Here is a 10625-nt window from a genome sequence, read left to right as displayed (position 1 = left end):
GCAAATATTAAAAAACACATAAACTGGTTTTTGTGTGTCACGTGGTATGATGAATGCAGCAGTGGTTCAAATCAGATGTTTGTGAAGTCAAAATACTAAGTCTATAGTTTCAAACGAAGTAGAAACTCAAATTATCGATATTGACAAGCTAGAATATAAAATAACAGTCTCTTATTTTCTCAATTTGCTAAGATATTGCTCATGTAATAAATCACACACACAGTGCCACCCCACCCACCTCTTTCCATTTTTGGAAATACTCCCTTATATACTCTTACTTCTATATATGACATGAATAACCAATTGGAAGCTCAGAATGTCTCTATAATGGCTTTCTCAGCCATTTTAACAGACTTGGCGACATTCTTTTTTTTTGAACCAATATTTCAATAAGATAGGGTGTGTCTTTAGTCTGCTCAAAATTTCATATTTTTGTTAGAGTAAAATACATCTTAGTTACTAAGCTTGATAAATTATAGTGGAATTCTATGGTACTGATGTAGTAATTTGTGATTTTGTAGTTATTCAAATGTATATATAAACCTAAAAAAAATATTTTGTTTCATATCCTCCACGTGCAACCTGAGTCAAGCCATTTCTTTTTTTGAACCAATATTTCAATGAGATAGGGTGTGTCTTTAGTCTGCTCAAAATTTCATATTTTTTTAGAGTAAAATATATCTTAGTTACTAAGCTTGATAAATTATAGTAGAATTCTATGGTACTGATGTAGTAATTTGTGATTTTTTAGTTATTCAAATGTATATATAAACCTAAAAAAATATTTTGTTTCATATCCTCCACGTGCAACCTGAGTCAAGCAGCAACTGAGTACAAAGGTCATAACTAGAAGAGATAATTGTTTGCATTACTTCTTTATTTACTGTTCTATGTTTTAGGAAAAAGATGTTTAAGAACTTATTTCAAAATAGCAATAATCTATATACACATATAATGTATAATAATTGAAATGTTACTGTATTTTACAAAATAATAGTCGACTAAAACAGCCAACACAAGTTACTTTGTAAAAACCAAAGGTTTTATGTTATTTGATATGGTAACATGAGTGCAGGTGAGCCGCGTCATTGTAACTTCTGTATTGTTAGCCAGGCACAGGTGAAAGGACAATATAATAAAAACAATAAATGTATAATGTTATGAAATTTAAGCTATTTAGTCTAAACATTTATGTTTTCGTGTTATAATCTGTGTTCATTCTAGAATGAAAGAGGCATAATTTATGTTTATTTCCTAATTTTTTATGGTGGTTGTGAGATCGTTCAAATCTATTGAACCCGTACAGAGATTAATTACTGAAAATAAGATAAAATATAAAGTTTTTTCTTAAAAAACAATTTGGTAACTATCCAGATATTATAAAGATTCTGCATATGAAATTTCAAAATTTTCTGATGCATAAAAGATTTTTAATCTTAAACGAAAATTACTTTGCATGATAGATAGGCAAGATGTGAAAGAAAAAAAAAAAGGCATGAGAGAAACATTGCTTTACAAACCTTATGACTTAATTAAAAAAAAACAGATATTTTGCATATGAAAGCATTGTAATGTTTACTGATAAACTGCCAAATTTCATTAATGTTCACTTACTAATTTAAAAATTATAGCATAAAAACTATAACAAGCACAAAATGGTTACGAGGTTGTCACATTGACCGACTCTGTATTGAAAGAGATAATATTATTCTTATCTAAGAAAATGACTAAAAAATATGCAGGAACACAGGAAATTGATATTAGAACTTAGAATACTCATGCATAAATGTAACAAATAAAAAATTTGTAAAAACAATAAGAAATAAAGTCACAGCCAACCCTGTTATGTCAAACCAAGAATTGAGCAGTTTATAGTACAATAGATAACTTTGGTAATTTTAATATTTATGATGACTTTAATACACTCTGACCTATTGAGAATAATTCTTAAATATTTAACATGCTGTTGAATTAATTAGAAGACATGGGTAATTCAGTACCAACTGAGAACAAACAATTTTTTAATCTGGTAAAAACTTACTTTTTTAGGACGCTTTGCTGGTTTTGCTGTAGCTTCCTTTTTCTTTCTCTTTTCTCCTCCACCAGTAGTTGGTTTTTTAGGTATAGCACGTGATTTCTTAACCTCAGGAATAAATTCATTGTCTGAGCCATCAGATCTATCCTCCTTCTGTTTCACTACTGATACAATAAACGTGAGCTTTATCTTAACAAATCTGTCCTCCTCCCGTTATATCTTAACAGATCTATCCTCCTCCTGCTTTACTACTGATACAATAAACGTGAGCTTTATCTTAACAAATCTGTCCTCCTCCCATTATATCTTAACATATCTATCCTCCTGCTTTACTACTAGTACAATAAATGTGAGTTTTATCTTAACAAATCTGTCCTCCTCCCGTTATATCTTAACAGATCTATCCTCCTCCTCCTCCTTCACTACTAGTACAATAAATGTGAGTTTTATCTTAACAAATCCACCACTAGTTAGAAAAAAAAAATCAATCTGCATAAAGAGTAATGTATTGGGAAAATCTTAAAATTGTAATTATATGCACTTTGATAAAAGGTTCATATGTAATAAGACCAGCTTAAAAATACTGGAAGTGTTAGTAAGAAGGGGGAAAAAAAAAGAGTACTTTGAAAGCCTGAAGTAAAAAAAAAATATTGTATTATATACACACACAAACATATACATATTAATGACAATTACAGTTAGAATACCTTTGCTTTCCCGTTGTTTATTGGCTCTTTCATCATCATCTGTGCTGGAACCACTATCAACAGATTTTGCAGAGGGAACTGTTGATGGTTCAATGTTGAGTGAAGACATAGACTCATCAGGTTTTTTATCTGGAGAAGATCCTCCCAATAAAGAATCAAAGAGCCCATCTGTTGCAAATAAGAAAATTTATACAGTTCTCATGGCATGTGGATACGATCATACACAAACAAATTCACTTAAAAATAGAGTTTTTTTTAAAAGCATATTTCTACCTTTTGGTACTATCATGTAGTACACCAAAGATAAATATGGTTTTCAAATAACTAATCTTAATGGTTGAATAAAACATTATATACTTTAAAAATACAGTATTCTTTAATTTCAGTTAACACACAGTTTATGAAAACTAACTATTCCTTCTTCTTGTCAAACATACTAAGCTAGACGGTAGTTATAAATCCCTGTTCTTTTTGACAGTATCTTGAAACCTCTTTAAGAGAAAAACAAATCAAAATTGGGGAAACAACAAATTTAGATAACCTTTCAGACTGAAGATTGACAAGATAAGCCAGTTTCAGAAAGTAAAATATCTGAAAATGTTTTTTGGATAAAAAAAATTCATAATATATATATATTGACATTATGATTTGAAGTCTTTTAAACCAAAGTGATAAATATATGGAAGTTCCCAAATTACATTTAATAAAGTGAAACGACAACAACTTAACATCTACTTCAACATTCAATACATGACACTTAACTGTATCGCTATGGGTAGGTCAAAGTGCTTATGTCATGACCTTTTAGAAAGTTACATTCAAAATATAATTAAACTACTTTATTATCAATATATATGAATAAATTTAGCATCAAAACACACTTAATAACTCGAAGTTTTATATTATACAAGTTTTAAGTTCTTAATTAGGGAGGAGTATTTTAAAAACTATCAATTTCCTCTAGTATAACAATCATCACATTTGTTCTCTAGGTCTTCTCCCTTCTCTAACTTATTTACTACCTCTCTCTGAAGTAAAGAATTTAACATAAATTACTTATTATAACATACTATGGCAAAGTCTAATTTTTATAGCCTTCAAGCTTATTTGTTTATGGAATCATAAACTAGAAAATTAGATCCACTAACCACTTCCTCTCTTTCACAAATTGCCAATAGTTCTTTCTCTGGCATTTTATATTATTTATAACCAACAGAAAAGTGAAGTTTTGATCTATTAAATGATATATTATACATGTTGTTTTCAGTACAGGGTACTGTCTATTACTTCTTCAGTTTTAAAGTTTCACCTGCAGTGTTCAGATCAAGAAGCTTTGGGAATTATTTTAAGGCTCTTACATCATAGTCAGAAGGCCAGTTACATTATGACAGTTATGGGACATTGTTTGCTTTATGCATGTTATTATTCAGTGTTATTAGATGCATTATTTAAGTACATAAAAATTATTCAGTATAACAGTACCATTTGTATAAAAAAAAGTAGGCTTAAATTTCACTGGCAACCAACATCAAAAATAGTCAAATGTAAGCAATATATTCCTTGTTTTTCATGTTTATTCTTTATTTATTATTATGAAAGTAAATAAAATGTAAGAATTCAAAATTTCTTAGGCTATATAAGGTTAGATTAGGTAAGATAATGGAAAATAATAATAATACTTCTTCACGAGGTACGCTTGATAGCAGCTTGTGCATTAAATCATTCAATACAGTAACACTAGCTACTGTTCTCTGAGTGACTTAACTTGTTTGGTGGGATTATTAATTAGACAAAGTTCAAAAGGCAATAAAACAATAAAATTAAGTACAAACAGATATAAACTGTTACCAGCTTTAAGCTATTCAGAATAAACAATTGTAGTTTCCTGCTACAAGAAAGAAAAAAAGGGTAATTTAGATTTATTTTGTATTATTTTATGGTGATTACAAGGTTGGTCAAATCGACAGTCTCTATATAGTTAGGGTAGAGAAAATAAGAAATAAAATATAAAGTTTTGCTGAAAAAAAAAGTTTGATATTTAATTAGTTTTCAGAGATTATACAAAAGAAATTTGAAAATTTTCAGATGAAGAGTAGTATTTTTAATCTTAACATAAAAACTACTTTGCATTTGGAGCAGTCAACACTCTGACCCTATATATTCACAGAAAAATCTTTAGTAAAAATACTTAATTTAAAATTCTAATTTTTTGTTTACGAAAGACTTGTAATGTTTAATAAAAGCGTGTCCAATTTCATAAAGATACACAAAACATATCAACGTTATTGTACAGAAACTGATGATTACATTGTGGTAACAAGGTTGATACACTGACTGAGCCTGTGTGGAAAGAGTTAATTTCACACATGGTAAAAACATCTGGAAGAAGGCTAAAAAACAGTCATGGACAGATATAATATTCAGAAGTGTGAAAAAATTGTGATAAAATTCAGGTTACTCAGAATTTATTAACACAAATTTTTTTTACATCACTTATAAACAGCTGTCCAAAATGATACTTCTTGGTATTCTTTCATACTCAGGATTGTTAATACTAAAATTTAAATTAAGAGTTTTTCCACTATATATATATATATATACATACATACACACAGAGAATTTGGAACAGAAAGTATTAGCAGATCATAACTGCATATGCACGAAATCATGAAGATACAAGATATTTACAATGTTATTGTAAACTATATTCTGGGAAGTGCATACAATGTATGGTTTACACACCTTGGGCAAAATGAAATTCCCTTAATTTCCCTGACCTTTGAGCTTTTGTTGTAATGTATCCTTGAACTATTACTTACAGTAATACGTGAAACACCAACTAGAGCTATAACATGCATGAAGACACCTTTCATTTGATAATGCTATGAAAGAAAAAACAAACAAAGGAATTTGATCCTACAAAAAAAAAAAAGGATCTTTAATGGATGGTTGCAGTGTTATTTAGAATCTGATCAGAAGAATTGACCCTTGATGAGCAACTACTGATACTCTGTGGCGTACACCCCTTCAAACAGTACATTTAAAGCAAATCTAAAACTTATGGAAATCAAAATTTTAGAATGTTAAATATCATTGTATAGTAAACAAAATTCATTATGAAAAATGTACAGTACTTAGAAATTATTAATACTGTGGTCTTTCACATATTAAATGCATGGGCAAATGGACCTCAATGGTAATGAATAATAACTATAAAAAGTCAGTAATTTGAGGGTAAAAATACAAGCAAAATGTACAAGCTTCATATTATATCCTCTGTGTATACATAAATGTCATAACTTAACACACCTTTATCTCCACCAACAGTATCATCTGTTTTTTTGGTGGTCCTGGATGGTGGGGCATCAAAACTGTCTTCACTGTCTGATATAATCATTTCAGGTGTTGATCCTAATAAAAATATATATACATGTATGTATACATATATTTCTTTATAGTTACAGTTCTATACAGTTAATGGTTGGTTACTACCTTCTGTGATATATGTAGATACGTGTCTATACAGTTCATGGTTGGTAACTAGACCCTCTGTTCCAAGTATATACATGCCTATACAGTACATGGCTGGTAACTAGATCCCCTGTTCCAAGTACATACATGTCTATACAGTTCATGGTTGGTAACTAGACCCTCTGTTCCAAGTACATACATGTCTGTACAGTTCATAGCTGGTAACTAGATACCCTGTTCCAAGCACATACATGTCTATACAGTTCATGGATGGTAACTAGATACCCTGTTCCAAGCACATACATGTCTATACAGTTCATGGATGGTAACTAGATACCCTGTTCCAAGTAGATGCATTCTATAAAGTTCATGGCTGGCCACTAAATCTACTGTTCCAGGTAGATACATGTCTATAAAGTTTGTGGGTGGTCACTAAATCCTCTGTTCCAGGTAGATACATGTCTATAAAGTTTGTGGGTGGTCACTAAATCCTCTGTTCCAGGTAGATACATGTCTATAAAGTTTGTGGGTGGTCACTAAATCCTCTGTTCCATGTAGATACATGGGTACATAGTTCATGGCTGGTAACTAAATCCCCTGTTCCAGGTAGATACATCTCTATACAGTTCATGGCTGGTCACTAAATACCCTGTTCTAAGTAGATACATGTCTATACAGTTCATGGTTGGTAAGTAAATCCCATGTTCCAGGTAGATATATGTCTATACAGTACATGGTTGGTAACTAAACCCCTGTTCCAGGTAGATACATGTCTCTACATTTCATGGTTGGTAACTAAACCCCTGTTCCAGGTAGATACATGTCTATAGAGTTCACATCTCGTATCTAGTTCCTCTGTACCAAATCACAGTTTATATTCCTCTGTTGCTCTGACACCGAGTTTTAGCCCAACCCTCAAGATTCCAGTGTTGAGAGGCTTTACAACAAAAAAATGATGGAAAGTTGGAATTACTGAAAAAAACATTGTCAGGTATAGTTTTTGAGGTCTAACTATTTCTATTTTGTGTTGGGTGATGTTAATACCCACCCGAAGGGGGCACTGTGGATTGCTATTGCATTATGATATATCCGGTGTCATGGTGAATCAAACTTTTATTTTTCCTTTTGTTACGTGAGATGAAAGCTAGGGTGGTCCATGCATATATGGTAAAAAATGAAAAGGTAGAAATGAGATGTATTTTTTTCATTCCTTATATGGAGACTGAATTTTGAACTAACTACATCAATATTTAAAGGTGGCACAAATTTGAAGAAGTTTGCCACAAGTTCAGAGCTCCTGGAGCACATGATCATGCACACTGGATGGCTAAAGCCATATACGCTATCAAAATACTTCTCAATCGAGAACAGTTCAGACTGCCCGACCAAGAAATCAAGTGATTTTTGCAGCTTTGTTTTTGATATTGAATAAAAACCATAATAATATCTACTTGTCCTTCCCTATAATGTATAATGATACTGGAGTGTTCAAGTTACACTACCTTTAAATATGCATGAATCAATCCAGTTTTTCAACATTATTGGTGGTAGTGGAATATAGGCAAATATTACTGCTAAATAATTTTTCACTTTTATATTTTTGGACCACCCTAATGAAAACATTTTTGTTTTCTTAAACTGAATGTTATGTGGCAGATTATAAATATTTAATAAATATTCTAACCATAGACCTCCACTCTACTTGAATTTCACAGAACAAGGTTATCATATCAAGAGCAGCCCATAAATTAAAGTTGGCAATTATTTATTTTTAATCATAGGAATAGCAGTTTAATAAATAAATACATTTAACATAGGTTAATAAGTAAATTTCTGTTGACACTGGTTTTTAGAACTGTTTTCATCAAAAACATTAAGCATGTGTTTATGAGCTATAGAGCCAAGAGATAGAAATGAGACTGATTCTATACAGACCAGCAGCTGATAATGGAATCAATTTCAGTCAGAAATGTAATTTTATACATTTATACTTTATAACCCTTTGTGAACACTGAAAGTGAAAAAGATATTGATACTGACATATCTTGGATCCAGACTGAAAAAAAAAGGATAAATAAAAATCCCTTTACTCATCAAGATAATGGAAGGAAACAAATGTTGTGCATTTGGTGCAAGGATATAGGAAAATTTTTTGTTTCAAAGTTTTTTTTCTTTGAGAGGGTCTTAATTGTACATAAATGTGTTAACGGACACTCCATAAAGTAATCACGTTTCTGAAGCTTAATACAGCTGATGCCCTGCCACTGTAAACTTCTTGCAAAGGTACTTTCAGACACTTTTTGCTGATCTTAGTGTTTATTGGATAATGTATAATAAAATTTCAATCATGCTGGTCTCATGTATAGCAGATATCATGCAACATGTGTTTCACTTGTGATTCTTTTCCTATGACTCAATTTACAGTCTTCATTACACTGACAGTATCTGTAATGTTTCTGTATTTATATTTATCAAGTTCCCCAGTAGACTAAGCTATGTAGGACATACACACTATAACCATAAATTCTATTAAATAATGGTATTTTCTCACACACACAATCCCATCAACACCATTACACATAATAACACCACAATTGATAATATATTCTAACAAAATGCTAATCATGACAAAAGATCCTGTCATAGCAATAACAGAATTTCAATTAATGAAGCCTTTCTCAAAATTAATGCTAATCTTCTGAAGCACTTCAAGGCATTAAGTCTGAAGATTGATTATATTAACTTGTATTTTAACTTAATAACTAATATCCAAACACATTTTTACAAGGATAAGAACAAATAAATTTTTTGAATAACTTACTTCCATTTTGATTTTCATTTGTTTTTTCCTCTCTGTGAGGTTCTGGCTGAGACCTGAAACAGACATACATAATGAAATTTTCCTTTTCCCAATGAATTTCAAAACTGCAATAAATAGTAGCAGTTCATTTCAAGAATGCTTTCAGCTCTTCACATGAAACATGATGACATGAATTGCAAATAGTAGCAGTTCATTTTAAGAATGCTTTCAGCTCTTCACATGAAACACGAATTTCACAAAACTAGTGATATGAATTTCATAAATTTTTACAATAAAATAAGACTAATGGTAAGAATTTCACATTCTTTTCACAGAAACATAGAGTAATGATGCAAATTTGATAAGGATTTTTACACAAACTAATGATGATAAGAACCTTCATAATCTATTAACCCTATCACAAAGGGTTCGTGTATATTACATGACCTTGTAACTACTATGTAACTAGATTGGTATACATATAGCTCTGAAAGTACTTAATGTATCTTCACAAAATTTGGCAAGCTTTCAATAAACCTTAAAAGTATTTTGTAGACAAAAGATCAAAATCTTTAATTAGGTATTTTTACTAAAACTTTGTCCATAATTATATGATGTCAGAGTGTAGACTGCTCCAAGCACAGTGATTTTCATGTTAAGATTAAAAACACTTTTCTTAATCCATAATTTTCAAATTTTGTTTGCATAATCCCCAAAACCACCCAAATAAATACAAAATGTTTTTGTTTTTTCAGAAAAACTTTATTTTGTATTTCTTATTTTCTATACTATAACTCTATACAGGGTTGGTTGATTTGACCGACCTTGTAACCATCATAAAGAAATCAGAAAATAATTCTAATTTACCCTTTCTTCTGCCAATTGTAGCCTGAAACCACAATTGTTTATCCTACATAGCTTAAAGCTTGTAACAGTATGCATCTATTTATACTAAATTTTATTGTTATTGCCTTTTGAACCATGTCTAACTGCCACACAAGTTGTGAATCACTTGGCCAATGTGTAGCTCACATGACCGTATTGCACAAGTTACTTGTTACCCTTTTTTCTGCCAATTGTAACAGGAAACCACAATTGTTTATCCAAGTAGCTTAAAGACTGTAACAGTATGCATCTATTTATACAAAATTATATTGTTTTCTTGCCTTGTGAATTACTTGGCCAATGTGTATTTCACGTTACCATATTGCACAGGCTACTTGCGAGCATACCTTGTGAAAATTTTTTATATTATCATTATTTATTTTACATAAGCTGACCTAATAAGTTTCTAATTGTTATATTTTAGTTACTTTTATAATAACAAATAAAGAATACACACGAAAAACAAGAAATACAGTACTTACCTGGGTCATCTTTTTTTTTGCTGTTCACTGTTGATGAAACTTAACCCTACTTCAAAATGGTGTATTTAAGTGTTTCACACTCACAAAAAAGAAACCTATCATTCTATAGGCATTTGAAGAATTGTAGCATTCCGCTACAATTTAATTCTTCATATTGTTAGCCAACACAAGGCAGCTGTAGTACATAATTGATTAGTTGTTTAAACATTTGTTTAACAACAAGTAAAAGCTTCGAATGGTCTATT

General features: G+C 30.6%; 1 protein-coding gene across 5 annotated transcripts in view; it reads right to left on the bottom strand.

Moving 5' to 3' along the window:
• LOC106475421 (DNA topoisomerase 2-alpha-like) overlaps positions 1–10625 on the bottom strand; it is a 114630-nt gene that overhangs the window by 5407 nt on the left and 98598 nt on the right. For 3 of the 5 annotated variants that reach the window (XM_013936108.2, XM_022380628.1, XM_022380618.1), the window contains 4 exons: positions 9035–9087; positions 6052–6153; positions 2743–2910; positions 2042–2199 (listed from right to left, as the gene is read on the bottom strand). In XM_013936108.2, the coding sequence (XP_013791562.1) occupies positions 2042–2199; positions 2743–2910; positions 6052–6153; positions 9035–9087 (481 nt within the window). Of the gene's footprint in view, positions 1–2041; positions 2200–2742; positions 2911–6051; positions 6154–9034; positions 9088–10625 lie in introns of those variants that run through there. The other 2 variants (XM_022380624.1, XR_002609299.1) reach the window with 2 other exon arrangements.

Source organism: Limulus polyphemus, unplaced genomic scaffold (assembly GCF_000517525.1).
Source record: "Limulus polyphemus unplaced genomic scaffold, Limulus_polyphemus-2.1.2 Scaffold146, whole genome shotgun sequence".
NCBI lineage: Eukaryota > Metazoa > Arthropoda > Merostomata > Xiphosura > Limulidae > Limulus > Limulus polyphemus.
The sequence above is the reverse complement of the archived record's forward strand: the minus strand, read 5'-3'. Positions and strand labels throughout refer to the sequence as shown.